Source organism: Apteryx mantelli, chromosome 33 (genome assembly GCF_036417845.1).
Source record: "Apteryx mantelli isolate bAptMan1 chromosome 33, bAptMan1.hap1, whole genome shotgun sequence".
NCBI lineage: Eukaryota > Metazoa > Chordata > Aves > Apterygiformes > Apterygidae > Apteryx > Apteryx mantelli.
Window position 1 is genome coordinate 1290375 of NC_090010.1, and position 21476 is coordinate 1311850.

A 21476-nucleotide genomic window follows, 5' to 3' on the forward strand; every position below is an offset into this window, starting at 1 on the left:
CCGGGGTCACCCCGACAGGCAGCACCCGCTCCAACCGCCCGCCCGGGCTGCAGCCACCCAACGCCGGGGCCTCTGCAATGTCACATGCGGCATCGTCCAGCCTCGGCTCCGGTGACCCGGGGACCCCCCCCCTGCCCTCGCCCCGGCGTCCCCATCGGACACCCTCCCTGGGGAAACCAGGGTCCCTCCGTGCCCTGGCACCCCCCGGGCTCCGGCACCCCCTGCTCCCCCTGCACGGGGACATTTGGGGACAAACCCACAGCAGCAAGCCCGGGGCCGGTGCAACGGGAGCAGGGGAGGGGACGGGGTGGCCGGTCCTCCTCGGGGTGACAGCTCCTCCGTCCTTCGCCCAGCAGGGCCACGGCAGCTGTCCCCAAAGCCACCGTCGTCCCCCCAAGCTTACTCCCGGGAGGGAGGGGGTGTCCCCAGCACCCGCTCACCCCAGCGCACCCCGAGCATCCTGGCACGGTGAGAATAAGCTTCTTTAAAAAGCCGAGGAGGGGGGACCGAACCCCGGCACGGAGGCGAGAGGGTGGCGTCACCTCGGCCAGCGGCGGCTGGCCGGCGTGGGGCTACGGGAACCGGCTGCCCGGGGGGGGTGGGGGGGCTCCCGCGGGTCCCAGCGGCTCGGGGACCCCAGCCCGGATGGCCAGGGACGTCAGGGATGCTCTTGAGTCGGAGGTTGGCATTAATTCTCATATCGGCCGGGGCCCCGGGCGGCTCCTTCCCTGCAAATGGCGCTGAACTCGATGGCATCGAAGACTTTGGACTAAAACTGCATCGTTCGGTCAGGCGAGGACCTGAGGTCCGGAGCGGACAGTCAGGGCCGGGCGGTCGCGGCGGAGTCACCGGCGGGGCGGCCCCCCGTCCCCCATCCCGGTGCCCACCTCGCTCCCTCCCGGAGCTAGTCCACGTCGCCGTTCTGCTTGTGCCGGCTGCCAAGCGCCGGCGGCTCCTCCTCGCACGGCGTCAGCTCCTCGATGGACATCTGGTTGGTGACTCCTGGTGGCGGGACACCGGGTTGGAGGTATGGGGCGCGCTCAACGCAGCGCCCTGCCCCACGGTGTCCCCCCCCCCACGGAGACACCTCCCGCCCCCAGGCTGAGCCCTTCCCAGCTCATCGCACGCATGGGCTGCCCCATCTGCCGCCATCCTCTGTGGAGTCGGGGGGGCAAGACGAGCCGCTGCCGTGCGCCAACCCCGGGGGGAGGGGGGGGTCCCATCGCCACCATCCTCCAGCAGCTCCGGCACCTACCGCTGGCCGCCCGCTCCTTCCACTTCTGCTTGTTCTCCTGGATGTACTTGGACCAGGTGGAGCGGAAGCTGGCCAGGTCCGCGTTGATGTCCCCCAGCTCCAGGTGCTCGTCCAGGGACGGCTGCCGCCACTGCGAGCTGCGGGGAGGCGGGCGGTGAGTTCGGGGCACAGGGCACCCATGCACCCACGCGCCAGCCCAGGTCCCCAAATCGGTGAGTGTCCCCTCATCCCTCCCCCGAGGTGGAGCCCGGCCACCTCCAGCGCTTCCCACCCCATGCGGTGGACCTGGGGCAGGACTAGGAATGGGACCCAGGAGTCCGGGACCGCGGGCACGTCCCCGTGGCTAGCGTCTGCCGCATGCGGGTTGTCCCCGGCCACTGTCCCTGACCTGGCTTGCTGGCTGGCCGCTGGGTTGCCCTTGGCTTTGGAGCCGTCCTCCACGAGGGGCAGCACCATCTTCTCAGCCACGTCGGTCAGCACCGAGAAGGTGGGCTCCACAATGAAGTCGATGAAGCCTGTGGCGGGGTTGGAGGGGGGGGGGACAGCGGCATCAGGGGGTGACCGTCCCCCCCACATGCACCCCAGCCAGCCCCAGGGGCCGTGCACGGCACGGGGGACGGGGACGGGGACAGGGACGGGGCCGCAGCGCCGCTCACCGATCTGGGACTGGGCCACCAGCGTGGAGGTGCGGTCGCAGAGGGGCGAGAAGGGCAGGCCCAGCTCAGCTTCCTTGTCGCCCTGGTAAGGGGAAAAAGCTCCCGATAACCCAGCCGGGGTGGGACACGGAGCAGGGGAGCCCCAAGCAGCTCGGGGACATTATGGAGGACACCAGGGTGGCAGAGCTGCAGCACCCACCCGTTGCAAACCTCCCTTGAGCACGCTGCGGATGTTACTTGGGCTTTCCAGGGGCTGCATCCCGCTGCGGACCCAGGCGTCCGGGCCTCTCCGTCACCTGCCCCAGGTCACCCTGCTCAGCCACAAGGGACCCAGGCGTCCGGGAGAGCCTACCTGCCTGAAGAACTCCTCCATGAGGGCTTTGGTCCAGCGGCTGTGCACCGTCCACTGCTTGGTGGGGTGGCTGATGTCGGCGGCGTGCAGCAGCAGGGACAGCACCTTCGATTTATCGATCCTGGGGGCAGGAGGGGGGGCAGGTGGTGAGGCCGGGGAGCAGCCCCACTCGTGCCCCCCCCCCAAAAAAACACGGCCCCGCCACGCAAGCTCGCGCATGTGCAAGCGGGCCCACGTGGGGAGGCATCCCGATCCTGTGTCCCTTCCCGCGGCCACGATGCCGGTAAAAGTCCTGCCTGCAGTTTCCGTGTGCGCATGAGCTTGCACAAACATGCATGCACATGCATGCACATGCGTGTGCACACAAATGCATGCACACACACATATATATATTTGCACACACGCCTGCCCTCACAAGCACGTGTGCACATGAATGCACGCACACACGCGCATTCACATGCATGTGCATACGTGCAACACGCACCCACAAACATGCTTCACACGTGCACACACACATACAAACACACAGACGTGGTGGTGCAAGCGTGCATAAGCATGCACGGAGGCGCACACACGTGTCCACACGCACGTGCATGCATGCACACCCGCACATGCACATGCACAAGCACGCGGGGTTTTGCACACACGCGTGCACATCCCTCGTGCCCCGCACTCACCGCTCCAGCTGCTGCAGGGAGGTTTTCATGGACTTCACCTGCTGGAAGTGGCAGGACATGTCGGTGGCCAGAACCATCTCGATGACCAAGGCCCGCAGCTCCCTGCGCCACGCGGAGAAACAGGCACCGTCACGGCCAGCTCCGCGCCCTCCCCAGGGTGCCCGCGTTGGGGACGGGGAAGGGATGGCGGCGGGGACGGAGCCCTTACGCAAACTCGTCTTTGGTCAGGTTGACGAAGATGTTCATCTCGTCGTCTTGCATCATGCGGAAGACGGCGCTGATGTGGTGGTTCTCCAGCACCGAGCGGTCGTTGTAGAGGATGGCGCAATCCGACCTGGGGCGGGAGGTGACAGCATGGGCCCGGCACCCGCTGACGGCACGGCACCCATGGGACAGGGGGCCCTGCACGGCCACGGGCAGGCTGAGCCCCCCGCAGGGGACACGAGTGGGGGGATGTCCCCATAGTGCCAGCACATCGGTATCCCTGGCCATATCGGAGACCCCCCAGGTGTCCCCATGGTGCAGCACATCTGTATCCCTGGCCGTATCGGGAGCCCCAGGTGTCCTGCGTGTCCCCATGGTGCTGCACACCCACATCCATGGCTGCATTGGTGACCTCTTGGTGGCCTCCATGTCCCCGTAGTACCAGCACATCTAGACGCCCAGCCATATCAGTGCCACTCAGGTGTCCTGTGTGTCCCCATGGTGCCAGCCCATCTGTATCCCTGGCCATATCGGGGAGCCCCAAGTGTCCTACACGTCCTCACGGTGCCAACACATCTGTTTTCCCAGCTGCATGGGCACCCTGTGTGTCCCCATGGTGTCCACACATCTGTATCTCCAGCCATATCGGTGGCCCCCAGGTGTCCTGCATGTCCCCATAGTGCCACCACCTCTGTATCCCTGGCTGTATGGGTGCACCAAGGTGTCCTCTGTGTCCCCAGGGTGCCAGGTGGCCCTTCCACGCTCCTCAATGTCCCACGTGTCCCCCTGGTGCCAGCAGCAGGTCCCCAGCCCTGCCTGCCGTGACCGTGCCATGCCACCTGCCCTCACTTGGTCTGGATGTGGAAGCTGTTGGTGGTGCCCGTGTGCTCGTAGTCATGGATGGCGGCAGCGAAGACGATGGCCAGGACCTCGATCTCTGTCAGGTAGTGCTGGGGGAGAGACAGGCGTCAGGGACAGCGGGCGCCTCGGGGGGGACAGGGACAGGCACCCCAGGGGACACTGAGGAGCACCTTGGTGGGACAAGGCTGGGGACCCTGAGGGGGAACAGGGCTGGTCCAGGGGACGCTCAGCCGCGGGGTCACCTGTGGGGCTCCGTGCAGGCGTGTGGCCAAGCGTGACTCTGTGTGTGTGTGTGTGTGTGTGTGTGTGCGCACACGTGTGTGACCTGTGTGACAGGTGTGTGCGGGTGACAGGGTGTAAGACCCTCCACGTACCCCCGGGTCCCACGGCAGCCCTGACCCGGGGTGACGGAGGTGCTGGGGGTCACCCCGGCTCCTGCCCCATCCCCATCCGCTCATCCCTACAGCGTTTCCATGGTGACAACAAGGTCGCTAGGTGGCGCCGTCTCCGTGGCAACCAGCATCACCCAGCTGGGCTGGACCAGCACCGGACACCATCCCAGGGACCAGCGTCGGATACTGTCCCGGGGTACCAGGTCTGGACTGCATCCTGGGCACTGGGAGCCAGCATCAGCCACCGTCCCGGGGACCAGCACCGGACACTGTCCCGGGAACTGGGCACCATTCCGGGCACCAGCACCAAGTGCCAGCACTGGACACCATCCCGGGGACCGACAGCAGACACCATCCCGGGCATCAGCACTGGGTGCCATCCTGGGGACCAGAACCAGGTGCCATCCCGGGGACCGGCCAAGCTCCAGGGACACCCAGAGGTGGGAGAGCACCCGCGCCGTCGCCGCGGCCACGTACCACCATGCCGGTGCGGAGCAGGAAGCAGTGCACGGTCTGGGTGACGTCGGCGGCGTGGATCTGGTTGTGGTAGGGGTTCTTGTACTTCCCGTAGCCAGCCTCCAGCGCATCCAGCAAGGTCATGAGGAACACCGTGGGGATCTGCGCGCACAGGCGCACACGCGTGGGTGCACAGTCAAAACGCGCCCGCAGCATCTCCGTGCCGAAGCGCCCAGGCCTGGGTGCACGGTGGGGTGTAGGGGCACCCCGGGCTCACCTTGAAGCGGCTGTTGAGGTTGTGTCGGGTGAAGAGCTCGAAGACAATGGTCCTCAAGGCGTGATCCTCCGTCACCCGGTTCAGCGCGAACACGTCGAAACACCATAGGTCGAGGCTCTGCGGAAAGAGAGGGGGGCGGCAGCTACCCCGGCGCCGGGACAGGCGGGGGCTCGGCGGTGCCCGGCAGTGCCCAGAGATGCCCCATGACACCGGCAACACCCAGCAATGCCCAGAGACACCCCGGGGTGCCCGGTGATGCTCGGAAATGCCTGGAGACACCAGCAACGCCCAGTGATGCCCAGTGATGCTTGGCAATGTCTGGTAACACCCAGTAATGCCCAGTGATGCCCAGTAGTGCCCAGCAATGCCTGGCAATACCCAGAGAAGCCCAGCAATTCCCAGCAAAGCCTGGTTATGCCCAGCGATGCCCAATAAAGCCTGGCAATGCCCAGTGATGCTTGGAAATGCCCAGCAGTGTCCAGCAATACCCAGCAATGCCCAGAAATGCCCAGCACTGCCCAGCAATGCCCCGTGATGCCCAGAGATGCCCAGAGATGCCTAACGGTTCCCCGCAATGCCCAGGGATGCCCAGTGATGCCCAACAATGCCTGGCAATGCCCAGAGGTGCCTGGCAATGCCCAGCAATTCCCAGCAAGCCTGGTTATGCCCAGCAATGCCCAGTAAAGCCTGGCAATGCCCAGTGATGCTCAGAGATGCCCAGCAATGTCCAGCAATGCCCAGAAATGTCCCGTGATGCCCAGTGATGCTTGGCAATGCCCAGCAATGCCCAGCGATGTCCAGAGATGCCCACTAGGGCCCAGAGATGCCCAGCAAGGCCCAGCGGTGCCTGGCAATGCCCAGCAATGCCCAGTGATGCCCAGAGATGCCTAACATTTCCCCGCAATGCCCAGAGATGCCCAGCAATTCCCAGCAAAGCCTGGCAATGCCCAGTGATGCTCAGAGATGCCCAGTGATGCCCAGCAATCCCCAGCAATGCCCAGAAATGCCCAGAAATGCCCAGTGATGCTTGGCAATGCCCAGCAATGCCCAGCGATACGCAGCAATGCCCAGCGATGTCCAGAGATGCCCGCTAGGGCCCAGAGATGCCCAGCAAGGCCCAGCGGTGCCTGGCAATGCCCAGCAATGCCCAGTGATGCCCAGAGATGCCTAACATTTCCCCGCAACACCCAGAGATGCCCAGTGATGCCCAGTAAAGCCTGGCAATGCCCAGTGATGCCCAGAGATGCCCAGCAATGCCCAGAAATGCCCCGTGATGCCCAGTGATGCCCAGAGATGCCCAGCGATGCCCAACGGTTCCCTGCAATGCCCAGAGATGCCCAGCAATTCCCAGCGATGCCTGGTTATGCCCGGCGATGCCCAGTAAAGCCTGGCAACGCCCAGCAATGCCCAACAATTCCCAGCAATGCCCAGAGATGCCCAGCGATGCCCGGTGATGCCCGGCCCTGCCCGGCCATACAAGGGGACGCCTGGCACTGCCCAGCACATCCCGGTGGCTCTGGGTGGGGGGACGTGGCAGTGGTGCCCGCAGTGGGTAATGCCCAGCCGCCGGCGGGCTGGGTGCCGCGTGCCGGGGGGGGCAGACGGCTGGGGGGATGGTGGGGACACCGGGGCCCCGCGGTACCTTCAGGCAGTTCAGGACCGAGGCGGAGTAGCTGGGCCCCACGGCCGTGTACGTCCGGCGAAACATCCTGCAAGGGAGGCGCGGGCTCAGGGCGCGCGTCGGGGCTGGGGGGGGGCAGATGTGGGTGCCGGGGGACCGACCTGGGTGCTGGGGGACATCTGGGTGCCAGGCGACAGACCCTGGGTCCTAGGGGCATCTGGGTGCCATGGGACAACCCCTGGTTCCTGGAGGACATCTGGGTGCCAGGCGACAGACCCTGGGTGCTTGAGCACCAACCCTGGGTGCTGGGGGACAGGTTGGGTGCTGGGGGACAGATCCTAGGTGCCTGGGGACCAACTCTCTGTGCCAGGGGACATCTGGGTGCCAGGGGACAGACCCTGGGTCCTGGGGGGGACATGTGGGTGCCAAGGAACAGTCCTTCTGTGATAGGGGACCAACCTGGGGTGCCAGGGGACAATCCCTGGGTGCTAGGTGACATCTGGGAACCAGAGGACAGACCCTGGGTGCCAGGGGACCAAGCTGGGGTATCAGGAGACAGACCCTGAGCACTGGGGGACATCCGGGTGCCAGGGCATGTCTAGCTGTCAAGGGACATCTGGGTGCCAAGGGACAGACCCTGCATCCTGGGGGACATGCGGATGCCAGGAGGCAAGCCCTGGGTGCTTGGGCACCAACCTGGGGTGCCGGGGGACAATCCCTGGGTGCTAGGTGACATCTGGGAACCAGAGGACAACCCCTGGGTGCTGGGGGACATGTGGATGCCAGGGGACATCTGGGCACCAGGAGACAGCCCCTGGGTCCTGGAGGACATCTGGGTGCCAAGGGACAGCCCCTAGGTCCTGGAGATCTGGGTGCCAAGGGACATCTGGGTGCCAAGGGACAGACCCTGGGTCCTGGAGATCTGGGTGCCAGGGGACAGACCCTGGACGCTGGAGGAGATCTGGGTGCCAGGGGACATCTGGGTGCCAAGGGACAAACCCTGGGCGCTGGAAGACATGTGGATGCCAGGGGACGTTTGAGGGCGAAGGGACAGGCCCTGGGTCCTGGAGGAGATCTGGGTGCCAGGGGCCACCCCCACCTCCCTGGTGCCACCCAGGGTCCCCCGCCGCCCCCAGCGAGGCACCTCTCGACGAAGATGCCGGCCTGCACGGCGTGGACGATGCTGCGGAACTTGGGCTTCTCCTCGGAGCGGCGGCCCTTGGCCCGTGCCTGCTGCGTGAAGGTGGAGGCCAGCCAGTCGCGCACCTCCGAGGGCACCGCATCCGAGCGCATCTCCTGCAGCTCGTCCTCCGTGTCCAGGATCTGCCTGCGGAAAGCAGCGCCGGGAGGTTCGCGCGGGACCCACTGGCGCCGGCCACCGCCGCCACCACCTCCGCCACCAACGCCGCTGCCGCACCTCGTCTCGTCAATGTAGACGGCCTCAAGCAGCGACGCTGTGTACTCCAGGTTCCTCTTGAGCTCCTCCAGGTTCACCTCGCCCGTCTCCAGCTGCTTCACCATGTAGCGGAGCCTGCAAGGCACCGGGGTCGGCACGCACGCCGGGGTGCTGGGACGTGGGCGTGCAGGCGGGGAGCTGCGCCGGCGGCACCCGTGCGGCCATGCACCGGGCTGTGCACGCCCCCTGCACACTGGTGCGCACGCGTGTTGGTAGACACACCTAGAACCCATGCACAGGCTTGTGCACGCGTGATGGTAGACACACCTAGAACCCATGCACAGGCTTGTGCACGCCCCCTGCACGCTTGTGTGCACGCGTGTTGGTAGACACACCTAGAACCCATGCACAGGCTTGTGCACGCCCCCTGCACACTGGTGCGCACACGTGATGGTAGACACACCTAGAACCCATGCACAGGCTTGTGCATGCCCCCTGCACACTGGTGCGCACACGTGTTGGTAGACACACCTAGAACCCATGCACAGGCTTGTGCACGCCCCCTGCACACTGGTGCGCACATGTGTGATGCCAGACACACGTAGGACCCGTGCACACGTATGCACCTCCCGTGCACCCACGCACACCCAAGCACACGGCTCAGGGAGACGGCGCAGAGCCCGCGCCGGAGGGCTGAGCCCGGTGCTCAGCACCCTGCACTCAGCACCTGACCCCCTGCAGCCAGAGCCACCTGACACCCTGCGCCCCAGAGGGCAGCACCCAGCACCCTGCGCCTGACGTCCCGCATCCAGAGCTCGGCTGCCTCCATCCAGCACCCAGAGCTCAGCACCCAACACCCTGCGCCCAACACCATGCACTTGGCACTGAGCACCCTGCACCCAGCACCCTGCATCCAGCATCCTGCGTGCAACACTTTACATCCAGAGCGCAGCACCTCGCACCCAGCACAGATCCCAGCATCCTGCACCCGGAACTCAGCACCCAAAACCTCTCACCCAGAGCTCAGCATCCTGCACCCAGCACCAAATGACACTCACTTGGCACCGAGCACCCAGTGCCCTGCATGCAACACCGTGCATGCAACACCTTGCATCCGGAGCTCAGCACCCTGCACCCAGCACAGAGCCCTGCACCCTGCATTTTGCACGCAACACCCCGCACGTGGTGCCTTTCACCCAGCACCCAGAGCCGCTGGGCGGTCGGGGGGAGGGCTCGCCGGGAGGCCGGTGGGGAGCAGCTGGGGACACAGGGGGGTGACAGGGGGCTGCTCAGGGCCACAACAGGCGGCAGCGAGGGCGGCTCCGGGAGCCAAGTCCCCGTCGCAGGGGACACCAGCGACGCAGAGCCCCGCTGGCAGCCGGGACGTCACCCAGAGCCAGGAAAAGGAGGGACACGGGGGGCCACCCCGGGGGGGCCGGCACAGCGGGGGGGGCACTTAGCACCCAGCACCATCCAGGGTGACACACTGGGACCCCCCTGCTGCCGCTGTGCCTCAGTTTCCCTTTTGCAAGCTGAGCTCAGCCCCCCCCCCCCCCCCCGCCGCCCCTTGCACCCTCCAGGACTCCTGGGCCCCTTTGGGGGGGGGCGGTGGGCGCTTACCGGAGGATGGGACCCTGCAGGTGGGTCCGGCGCAGCTTCACCAACCCGGCCATGGCGGGACACCCGGCGCGGCGGGAAGCACCCGGCTCCTCGGAGCGTGGGAGCGAGGCGCGCCGAGCCCAGGCACCGCCGCGGCCCTTGGCCGCCCGCCCGCCCGCTCGCTCGCTTGCTCGCACCAGGGCCCGAGGTCCCACAGCGCGGGGACGCGGCCAGCTGGACCCCGCTGGGGACATGGAATGCCGCTGGCCTGGGATATCTGTGAGCGCTAAATGCATGTGCACGCGTGTGCAGGCACACACACATGCCCACGTACACACACGTGCACATACGGGCATGCACATATGCGCACACACGTACGTGCATGCCCAAAGATGCCCATCTTGCGTGCACCACACAGGCACACGTGCATATGGTGCACATATATATGCACACGTGCACAGACATGCATGCACCGTGTGTGCACATGCAAATCTGCACATACAGTGCATATACATGTGCGCACACACATGCACCTGGGCGTATCATGCACAAATATATGCACACGTGCACAGATGTGCATGCACCGTGTGTGCGCACATGCAAATCTGCACATACAGTGCATGTACACACACGCACACACATGCACCTGGGCGTATCATGCACAAATATATGCACACGTGCACAGATGTGCATGCACCGTGTGTGTGCACATGCAAATCTGCACATACAGTGCATGTACACGTGCGCACACACATGCACATGTGTGTATCCTGCACATATATACGCGCATGTGCACAGATGTGCATGCATCATGTGTGCACATGCAAATCTGCACATATAGTACATGTACACATGTGCACACACATGCACATGTGCGTATCCTGCACGTATATACACACATGTGCACTGCGGTGGGAGCCCCGTGTGTGTGCACGTGCGAATCTGCACCCCCAATGCACGCACATCTGTGCCCACCCCTGCGCACACGTGTGCACAGTGCATGTATACACACATGCACGCCCCCATGGACATACACGCATGCACACGTGTGCACACACATGCAAACATCATGCACACGTACATGCACAGCTGCACAGATGTGCACACACAGGCAAATCTGCACCTACAGTGCATGCACACGTGTGCACATACATGCACACAGGTGTGCACAGCATATGCATACATGCGTGCACACCCCATGTGCATACGTGCACGCACACGCGTGCACGCACACGCAGATTTGCGCACATGCACGCGTACCTGCACACTCCCACGTGCATGTGCACACATAGCCACGCTCCCACGCGCGCACCCGCCACACGTGCTCGCCCGCACACGTGTCCGCAACGGCGGCATGTACGCGCCCCAGGGTTGCACGCTGCGTTTGGGACCTGGCAGCCGAGCTCCTCGTCTCGCCTTCCCCCCCCGCCGCCCCCCACCACGGGCAAACCCGTCCCGTCTGCCACACGCCCCAGCACGCGGCTGCCCGCAGCCGGCCGGCCCCCGGCCATCTGTCTGTCTGTCCGCGTGTCTGTCATCGCGGCAGTGCGGGAGGGAGCGGAGGAGGCAGGGAAGGGAGGGGTGGGAAATCCCATCTGGAAGCCTGGGAAAGCGACGCCTTCGCAGCCATATCTCCCGCTGCAGGCCGCCTTGCTCGCACGCCGCCCCTCCCCGGCTGGCACGGCCGCAGCGGGGCACGCACGCTGCCCGCCGGAGCGTGGGACTCGCCCAGAGGCACTAAAAACAGCTCCAGCTCCAAGCGGAAACTGCGATGGAGGGAGTTTTCCGGGCTGGAACGCGCAGAGGCGGGTGCTGCAGACGTCAGCCCTCGGCGGGACATTAAATCCTGGCACCCGCTGCCGGCTCCGAGACCTGACCCAACCCGGGACCCAGCATGGACCGAACCAGGACCCATCGCTGACCACCCTGGGTGCAAACCACACCACGTCCCATCACCGACCACCCCAAGAACAAACCAGGACCCATCGCTGACCACCCTGGGTGCAAACCACACCACGTCCCATCACCGACCACCCCAAGAACGAACCAGGACCCATTACTGACCACCCTGGGTGCAAACCACACCACGTCCCATCACCGATCACCCCAAGAATGAACCAGGATCCTTCACTGACCATCCTGGGTGCAAACCACACCACGTCCCATCACTGATCACCCCAAGAACAAACCAGGACCCATCACTGACCACCCTGGGTGCAAACCACACCACGTCCCATCACCGACCACCCCAAGAACGAACCAGGACCCATCGCTGCAACACTGCAGTTCCTGGGCACAGTGCCCAGCTCGTCCGCGGGGACATCCCCAACTTAATCACACCGTTATTAACAAAAAATCAAGCCGGAGCTGGGCAGTGGCAGCTTCCTGCCGGCTCCTCCGGCCCTGGCAGCCCTCCGCCTCGTTAGCGCTAATGAGAGCTGTCAGCCAGGGTGCAAGGAACCCGCCGCGGTGCTTCGTTAGCAGCGGCTGCCAGCATCGCTCGCGGCCAACCCTGCGTTCCCTCCAGCCGGGTCACGGCACGGGCGCCGGGGCGATGCCGCTGCCGGGCTTGTGGCGGATGATCAGCTGTGCCAGGCCGGCTGCCGGGCGGCTGCGGCCGGTGGAGACAGCTGGAGTCACACGGAGGGCTGCACGGGGCCGTGCAAGTCCCCGTGGGGCCGTGCACAGTAGTGCAAGGTCTGTGCACGGCTGTGCACGACCGTGCAAGGCCGTGCGAGACCATGCGAGTCCCTGTGGGTCTGCGCATGGCCGTGCAGGGTTGTGCGAGGCCGTGCACTGCTCTGCAAGGCCGTATGAGTCCGTGCATGGCCACGCTTGACCATGCAGCATCACGCGAGGCCGTGCAGGGCTGTGCAAATCTATACGGGTCAGTGCATGGCCGTACATGACCGTGCACGCTCGTGCGAGGCCGTGCATGGCCGTGCATGACCATGCAGGGTCGTGCGAGGCCGCGCAGGGCTGTGCAGGGTCGTGCAGACCTGTGCACGGCCACGTAGGGCCGTGCAGGGTAGAGAGAGGCTGTGCAGGGCTGCAGGAGGCTCTGCAAGGCCCCGTGGGTCCGTGAAAGGCCGTGCAAGACCGTGCAAGCCTGTGCTACGCCGTGCAAGGCCATGCGAGGACAGGCGGGTCCCTGCAAGCCCATGCAAGGCCATGCGAAGCTGTGCAAGGCCAGGTGGGCCCACGCAAGGCCGTGCAGGTCCGTGCAAGGCCGTGCAAGGCCAGGCACGTCCACGTAAGGCCGTGCAAAGCCGTGCGAGGCCATGCAAGGACACGCGGGTCCATGCAAGGCCACGTGGGTCCGTGCAAGGCTGTGCAAGGCCATGCGAGGCCGTGCAAGCCTGTGCAGGTCCATGAAAGCCAATGCAAGGCCGTGCAATGCCATGCAAGGCCATGCAAGACCAGACAGGTCCATGCAAGGCTGTGCAGGTCTGTGCAAGCCTGTGCAAGGCTATGTGAGGCTGTGCAGATCCGTGCAAGGCCGTGCAAGGACAGGCAGGTCCGTGCAAAGCCGGGCAGGTCCGTGCAAGCTTGTGCAAGGCCAGGCGGGTCCACGTGTCCACGTCCCGGCCCGGAGGCAGCGTCACGAGCGCTAGGACAGCACCCCAGGGCAGCAGGGACCGTGGGACCGCACGGGTCCAGGTCTGCTGGGACGGGAATAGGTTTCCCGGCTGGAAATTTCTCCAGGAAGGATGGTCGGGGGCGGGAGGGGTGGGGGGGAGGCACGGTTAGTCATCGCCGCTGCTCCCAACATCCCGGCTCCTTCCCGGCCGCCGGAAAAGCAGCACCGTGGTGCCGGCCCCCAGCTCCGGGGAGGCACGAAGATGCCGCAGAAAAGCGCCGCGATAAAACCCACCGATCCGGAACGGGCGGCGATGGGAGCGGCGCCGGCATGAAACGCGCCTGGTGCTCCGTGACGGCTCTCGGCCCTCTCGGAGCCGGCAAAGGAATCGCGACGGCGCATTCGAGAGCGGGGCTGTTTGCGCAGCCCGCTCGAAGCTGGCGGTTGCTTCCCGGCCTCCGACAGAGACCTCGGGTTTAAACGCCAGGCGCCGACTCCGAGCAGCGAGATGCTCCGGGGAGAGCAATTTGCTCCGTGCGATACACCGCGTTTTCGCCCCCCTCTCCCGACAGCCCCCCCCCAAAAGCGGCGCCGGCCCCCAGCACCCTCCTGCAGCCCCTCCGTCCTCCCCGCTGCAAAGGGGCCGCGGGTTGGGGACGTCCGGGGTGCAAAGGACCACGAGTCTCGCGGGGTGGGGGGGGGGTGTTTTTCTTCTTTTTTTTCCCACCCGCCCCCCCACCTCGCTGCAACCCGGCACGTTCCCGTCCGCCTCCAAACGGCATTAAAAGCGTTATTAGCTTCCTCCCCCGGGCTCGCTGCGGCGGGGGGGAGGCGGGAGGCCGGGCTGGTGCGGCAGCTCCCCGGAGCGCGGCGGCGAAGCCATGGGGCTGCCCGGGCGGGAAACGCATGCAAAGGAGAGTGTGTGCAAAGGAGGGTGCGCGTGCAAGGGAGGGTGCATGCAAAGGAGGGAGCATGTGCAAAGGAGGGCACGCGTGCAAAGGAGAGTGTGTGCAAGGGAGGGTGCATGCAAAGGAGGGTGCGTGCAAAGGAGGGCGCACATGCAAAGGAGGGCATGAGTGCAAAGGAGGGCACGCATGCAAAGGAGGGTGTGTGTGCAAAGGAGAGTGCATGTGCAAAGGAGAGTGTGTGCAAAGGAAGGTGTGCGTGCAAGGGAGGGTGTGTGCAAAGGAGGGAGCATGTGCAAAGGAGGTTGCGTGCAAAGGAGGGCACGTGCAAAGGAGGTTGCGTGCAAAGGAGGGCACATGCAAAGGAGGGCATGCGTGCAAAGGAGGGCGCGCGTGCAAAGGAGGGTGTGCGTGCAAAGGAGAGTGCATGTGCAAAGGAGAGTGTGTGCAAAGGAAGGTGTGCGTGCAAAGGAGGGCGCGCGTGCAAAGGAGGGTGTGCGTGCAAAGGAGGGAGCATGTGCAAAGGAGGGCACGTGCAAAGGAGGGGGTGTGTGCAAAGGAGAGTGCATGTGCAAAGGAGAGTGTGTGTAAAGGAGGGTGCGCATGCAAAGGAGGACGTGCCTGCAAAGGAGGGCACGTGTGCAAAGTAGGGTGCGCGTGCAAAGGAGAGTGCGCGTGCAAAGGGGAGTGTGTGTAAAGGAGGGTGCGCATGCAAGGGAGGCTGCGTGCAAAGGAGGGCACGTGCAAAGGAGGACACGTGCAGAGGAGGACACGTGCAAAGGGCACACGTGCAAGGAGGGCGCATACAAAGGAGGGTGCATGTGCAAGGGAGGGTGTGTGCAAAGGAGAGAGTGTGCAAAGGAGAGCACGTGTGCAAAGGAGGGCGCACATGCAAAGGAGAGCATGTGCAAAGGAGGGCACGTGCAAAGGGTGTGCGTGCAAAGGGCGCACGTGCAAGGGCAGGTGCATGCAAAGGAGGACACGTGCAAAGGGCACACGTGCAAAGGGTGCACATGCAAAGGAGGGTGTGTGCAAAGGAGGGTGTGTGCAAAGGGTGTGCGTGCAAAGGAGGGCGCGTGTGCAAGAGGTGCGCGTGCGAAGGAGGGCACGTGCAAGCCGCCGCACAAGCGCACACGTGCGAGGGCACACGCACACGGGCCCGGGCATGCAAGCCAGCACCCGGCAGCAAAGCGGGGCACCACGCCGACCAGGTCCCTCCGCCGCTCGGGGGCCACCCATGGGTGCCCCGACCCGGCCGAGGCCACCGTGGGCCGAGCGAGCAGGGGGGGTGTCGCTGCGCCTCCGTCCCCTGCTCTGGGTGCACCCTGCACCCAACCCGCCTGGGGGGGTCCCGGGGGGGGGGGTGAGGGGTCCCTGGGGAGGGTCCCAAGGGGGCCCCGGTTCAGTGGGGGTCCTGGCTGGGAGGTCCTGGGTGGGGTGGGGGGTCCTGGGTGGGGGGTCCCGGGGTGGTGGTCCCGGTTGGGGTTGGGGGGGTCCCAGTTGGGTGGGGGGATCCCAGTTGAGTGGAGGTCCCGTGTGGGCGATCCTGGGGGGGGCAGGTTCCTGGTGGGGGGTTTCCTGGGTGGGGGGGGGGGTCCTGGGTGGGGGTTCACGGGGGGGTGGTCCTGGTTGGGATCAGGGGTTCCTGGGTGGGGTGGGGGGTCCTGGGTGGGGGGTCCTGGGTGGGGTGGGGGGTCCCCGCGGGGGGGGTCCCGGGTGGGGCAGGGGGTCCTGGGCAGGGGTTCATGGGGGGGGGGTCCCCATTGGGGTCGGGGATTCACGGGGGGGGTCCCAGCTGGGGTCGGGGGTCCTGGGTGGGTCTTGCCAGGAGTGTGTCCCGGTTGGGGTGGGGGGTCCTGAGTGGGAGTCCCAGGGCAGGGTCCCGAGGGGGGGATCCCGTTTGGGTGGGGGTCCTGGGAAGGGTCCTGGGGGGGGGAGTCCCAGCTGGGGTGGGGGGTTCCCGGGGGGGAGTCCGGTTTTGGGGGGGGTCCCGGCTGGGGGCAGGTCCTGGGGGGGTCCCGGTTCGGGTTGGGGGTCCCAGTTGGGGTGTAGGGTCCCGAGGGGGGGTCTCGGTTGGGGTCGGGGGTCCCAGCTGGGGTGGGGGGTCCCGAGGGGGGGTCACGGTTGGGGTCGGGGGTCCTGGGGGGGGTCCCATTTTCGGGGGGTCCCGGCTGAGGGGGGTCCCGAGGGAGGGTTCCGGTTGGGGTAGGGGGGTCCCGGCTGGAGGGGGGGGGGGCCTTTTGGGGGAGGGAGTCCCAGCTTGGGGGGGGGGGGTCCCAAGGGTGGGTCCCGGTTGGGGTGAGGTGTCCTGGGTGGGGGGTCCCGGGTGGAGTGGGGGGTCCTGAGTGGGGGGGTCCCGTTTTGGGAGGGGGGTTCCCGGGGAGGGGGTCCCGGTTGGGGTGGGGAGTCCTGAGTGGGGGGGGGGTCCCGTTTTGAGGGGGGGAGTCCCGGCTGGGGCGGGAGGTTCCCGGGGGGGGGGGTCCCGTTTTGGGGAGGGGGGGGGTCGCTGCCCCCCCGGGCCGGGGTCACTCACAGCGCGCGGAGCTTGATCCAGATCTTCTTGCCGGGGGTTGACCTGAGCTCCAGCGGCGACGGGCAGCTGCCAGCCGGCTCCAGCGCGTCGCGGTCGCGCTCGGGCTCCAGCCCCGGGAGGCTCCGCGGCGCCTCCATGGCCCTGCGGCGACACCGGCGACACCGTGAGCCGCGGCGACACCGAGCAGCCCCGCAGCGGCCTCGCGGCCTCTCGCCGCCGCTGCCCGGCGGCTGCGCAGGCAGCGCCGGAGCTAAAATGGCATCGCGGGCCCCGGGGGGGCACAGCGGGACCGGGGGGGCACAGCGGGACCCGGGGGGGGGCAGCGGGACCTGGGGGGGGGCAGCGGGAGCGGGGGGGCCCGGCCGCGCTCCGCGCTCCTACCGGGGATGCTCGGCCGGGAAGCGCCCTGCGCGCCGCTGCTCCGCGGCTGCCGCTGCTGGTGCTGCCGCTGCCGCCGCTGCCGCCGCTGCCGCCGCCGCTGCTGGTGCTGCCGGTGCTGCTGGTGCTCCTGTGCCCCCGGTGCTGCTGGTGCTTCGCTGCTCCCGGTGCTGCTGCTGCTCCGGGGCTCCCGGGGCTCCGCTGCTCCCGGTGCTGCCGCTGCTCCGGTGCCCGCGGTGCTGCCGGTGCTGCCGGCGCTGCCTCCGCCGCGGCCCCGCTCCGCCAGGCACCGGAGCTCGCAGCAACTTTGCCCGAGGCGGCAGCGGGGAGGGGCGGGGGGAGCCGGGGGCGGGGGCCCGGACACCGGGGCCCGCCCAGCCCCGGCCCCGCTCCCGGGGGTGACAGCCCGGGGGTGACAATCCTGGGGTTGACAACCTGGGGGTGACAGCCCGGGGGTGACAGCTCAGGCGTGACGATCCTGGGGGTGACAACCTGGGGATAATAACCTGGGGGTGACAACCTGGGGGTGACAGCCCAGGGGTGAAGATCCTGTGGGTGACAACCTGTGGGTGACAACCTGGGGATAATAACCTGGGGGTGACAACCTGGGGGTGACAGTCATGGCAGTGAAAATCCTGGGAGTGACAGTCCTGGGGGTGACAGCCCAGAGGTGACAATCCTGGGGGTGACAGCCCGGGGGGTGACAGTCCCTTCACCAGCTGCCCCGACCCTGGGGGCTTTGGAGCAGCAGGGGGGGGGGGGGCGGGTGCCCGGGACCCCCATCGGGACTATGGAGGAGGCACAAGTGTCCCAGACCCCCCAAGGGGCTATGGGGGGGGGGGCACATGCCTGCAGAGCCTCCAGCATCTCCCCCCGCCCTTGTCACCAGTCCCGGTGGCCTCGTCACGGGGCTTGGCAGCCCAGGAAGGGGGTCGGAGCCCCCAGTTTTGCGTCCCCTGTCCCCCGGCCACCTTCGCCCTGCCGGCGTCACCGTGCTGAGGCCTGGCCCATTCGTCACACGCCAGCACGGCCTGAAATGAGGCCAGACCCCCCCACCCACCCCCGGTGACAGGGTGCAGGGACCGTCCCGGCTGGGCACCCACGGGCCGGGGAGGGCTCACACCCAGCAGCGGGGTCCCCAGCCGGGGTGCTGTGCGTGACCCCCGCGCCCGTGCCGTCCCCGCCACGTGGCCCCCGTGCACCCGCCGTCCCCTGTCCCCTGCCCCGTGCACCCCCTGCCCTAGGGCCCCCCCCCATGCTGCACCCCCACGTCCCAGCCGGGTCGCAGCCCCCCCAGGGGTGCACGGGGTGCGTCCCAGCGTGGCAGCACCTTTGCACCCGCAGCTCAGCCCAAAAGCCACTGCCGCGTCCCCACGGGGACCCTGGGGACACCGCTGGCACCTCCGGGGTGTGGGTTCGCCCCTCTCCGGGCACCCAGGGCCGCGCTGATCCCTCCAGTGGAGCCGGGGCACCCGCGCCCGCCACGCGCCGCCCGCCCCCACCCGCAGCCCCCGAGGAATATTAATAAGCCCTTACGTAACGGCCGTAGGTGTGCGGCACACGGCGGCACCCGCGGGGGCGGTGCGGGGGGCACCCGCCGGGGCACAGCGCCCTGCCGGCCTCAGGGTGCTGCCCGCTGACGCCCCACTCCTGGGGGGTGCCTGCTCCCAGAGCGGCTCGCTGCAGCGGGGTGTCCCCAAAGCCAAGGGACACCGGGGGACCCGGCCACCGGCGCACGGCGTGGCGGAGGCCCTGGGCCCACTGGGGGTGTTTCGGGGGGCCCCGGGCCTTTTTGGGGGGCTCTGAGCTGGCGGGGAGCAGGGTTGAGTGCAGGGGGGGGCTTTGGCATTGGGGCACCCAGGATGGAGCAGTGATTCGCAAGAGTGCAGCGCAGTGATTCGCACGAGGACGGTGCAGCAATTTGCACAAGGACGGTGCAGTGATTTGCATGAGGGTGGTGCAGCGATTCGCATGAGAACAGTGCAGTGATTTGCACGAGGACGGTGCAGTGATTTGCACGAGGACAGTGCAGCGATTTGCACAAGGATGGTGCAGTGATTTGCACGAGGGTGGTGCAGTGATCTGCACAAGGATGGTGCACTGATTCGCATGAGGACAGTGCAGTGATTTGCACGAAGACGGTACAGCAATTTGCACAAGGATGGTGCAGCAATTCACATGAGGACAGTGCAGCAATTTGCACAAGGACAGTGCACTGATTCACATGAGGATGGTGCAGTGATTTGCACGAGGCCAGTGCAGCGATTTGCACGAGGACGGTGTAGAGATTTGCAGGAGGATGGTGCAGTGATTTGCACGAGGACGGTGCAGTAATTTGCACGAGGGTGGTGCAGTAATTTACACGAGGGTGGTGCAGCTATTTGCACGAGGATGGTGCAGTGATTCGCACGAGGACGGTGCAGTGATTTGCACAAGGGTGGTGCAGCTATTTGCATGAGGATGGTGCAGTGATTTGCACAAGGATGGTGCAGTGATTCGCATGAGGACAGTGCAGTGATTTGCACGAGGATGGTGCAGTGATTTGCACAAGGATGGTGCAGAGATTTGCACAAGGATGGTGCAGAGATTTGCACGAGGATGGTGCAGTGATTTGCACGAAGACGGTACAGTGATTTGCACGAGGATGGTGCAGTGATTTGCACGAGGACAGTGCAGCAATTCACATGAGGACAGTGCAGCAATTTGCACAAGGACAGTGCACTGATTCGCATGAGGACAGTGCAGTGATTTGCACGAGGATGGTGCAGCAATTTGCACGAGCACGGTGTAGCTATTTGCACAAGGACAGTGCAGTGATTTGCACGAGGATGGTGCAGCAATTTGCACAAGCACGGTGCAGCTATTTGCACAAGGATGGTGCAGTGATTTACACGAGGACGGTGCAGCGATTCGCATGAGGACGGTGCAGTGATTTGCACGAGGGTGGTTCAGCAATTTGCACAAGGACGGTGCACTGATTCCTACGGGAACGGTGCACTGATTCCTACGAGGACGGTTCGGCGATTTGCAAGGGGACGGCGCGGCGATCCACACAACAACGGTGCAGCGATTCGCACGACTACATCACGCCGATTCCGAGGACGGCGTAGCGCTTTGCACGGGGAACGCCGCAGCGCGGCACCCTTGTTTGCACGCAGATGGCGCCGCGATTCGCACGAGGGCAGCGCGGGGGGCCGCGGGCGGCAGCGGGCGCAGGGAGCGGACGCGCCGCGAGACGCCGCCGCGCTGCCGGCAGGGAGCATCAGCAGCTCGTTCTCGCTTAATATCATGATTGATGACGGCGAAAATAGACTTTTGCAGCAATCTGGGATAATCACCGCGCGCCGGGCGTTAATTCGGCAGCACGGGGAGTTCACCGCCCCGGGAGCGGCGCGGGGGCGGATTCAGGAACGCGGTGCGGCGGGGGGCGAGCCCGCATCCCGCGCCCGAGCATCCGCCCGGCCCAGGTCCATCCGACGGCCCAGGACGCCTGGGCCCCGTCCCCCTCGGGGTGCACGGTCCCGCGGGGGGGGGGGGGGGGTGACGCCAGCCGGGTGCCGAGGGGGCACGTCGCGATTTGCCGGCTCGCGGCCGGTGACTCACGCCGGAGCAGGAGGCCGTGAGCGGAATGGCAACGGCGGCCGGCGGCTCCCCGCGTCGTCCCCTCCCCGAGGCTTCGTGCCTCGGTTTCCCCAGCTGCATGGGGCAGCAGCGCGGGGGGGGGACCGGGGGAGCCCCCCCTCCGTGAATCAGGGATGCTCCGAGCTGCCCCATAAAGCCGGGGGCGATTTACGGCCGAGGAACGCGCCGGCAGCGGGAGAGCGCGAGGAAGAGGCAGCGGCTTTAATTAAAGCGGATAAATCCTGCCGGCAGCTGCCTCCTGCCGCCACCGACCCCCCCCCCAAACGCCTGGCACCTCCCAACCGTCCTCGGTGTCTCCCCCCCCCACCAACGGAGCTGGGGGGCCCCCGTTTTCCTGCTTTTTCCCGCGTTTCCCCCATTACTTCTGCCGGAGACGCGGGGCTGGGTTGCAAACGTGGCTCATGGGTGCAGCGAGTTTGCCCGTGCTGGGGCCGGGGGGGGGGCCGGGGCAGCGCCAGTCCAGGCTGCCCAGCACCACGAGTCGCACAAAGCCACCGGGAGAAACCAGTTTAGTGACCGAGGCGACAGCGGCACGGAGCTGCGGAGGTGGGCTGGGGGCACGACGGGGCGATGGGGCCGTGCAAGGGGACCAGATTGGTGCAAGGGGACGGTGTGGGTGCAAGGGGGCTGCGTGGGTGCAAGGGGACCGGGTCAGGGTAAGGGGACAGTGTGGGTGCAAGGGGACCGGGGCA

General features: G+C 66.5%; 1 protein-coding gene across 1 annotated transcript; it reads right to left on the bottom strand.

Annotated features, from left to right (window-relative positions):
- Window positions 1-659: 659 nt before the first annotated feature.
- Window positions 660-17165, bottom strand: PDE1B (phosphodiesterase 1B). Its single transcript, XM_067314023.1, has 16 exons — window positions 17146-17165; window positions 16765-16905; window positions 8169-8282; window positions 7896-8078; window positions 6773-6839; window positions 5131-5247; window positions 4875-5015; window positions 3994-4094; window positions 3149-3274; window positions 2941-3042; window positions 2264-2384; window positions 1912-1993; window positions 1644-1770; window positions 1256-1392; window positions 888-1002; window positions 660-800 (listed from the first exon to the last, which is right to left on the bottom strand). The coding sequence occupies exons 2-15, from the start codon at window positions 16899-16901 to the stop codon at window positions 905-907; spliced, it is 1653 nt and encodes a 550-aa protein (XP_067170124.1). The 5' UTR covers window positions 16902-16905; window positions 17146-17165; the 3' UTR covers window positions 660-800; window positions 888-904.
- Between the last annotated feature and the right edge of the window lie 4311 nt (window positions 17166-21476).

Coding starts and splice junctions, on each gene's coding strand:
- PDE1B (XM_067314023.1), bottom strand. CDS start 16,901: ATGGAGGCGCCGCGGAGCCTCCCGGGGCTGGAGCCCGAGCGCGACCGC. Junction 6,840..7,895: donor GCCGGCATCTTCGTCGAGAG/GTGCCTCGCTGG, acceptor CCTCCCTTGCAG/GATGTTTCGCCGGACGTACA. Junction 1,393..1,643: donor GCGGCCAGCCAGCAAGCCAG/GTCAGGGACAGT, acceptor GCCTCCCCGCAG/CTCGCAGTGGCGGCAGCCGT.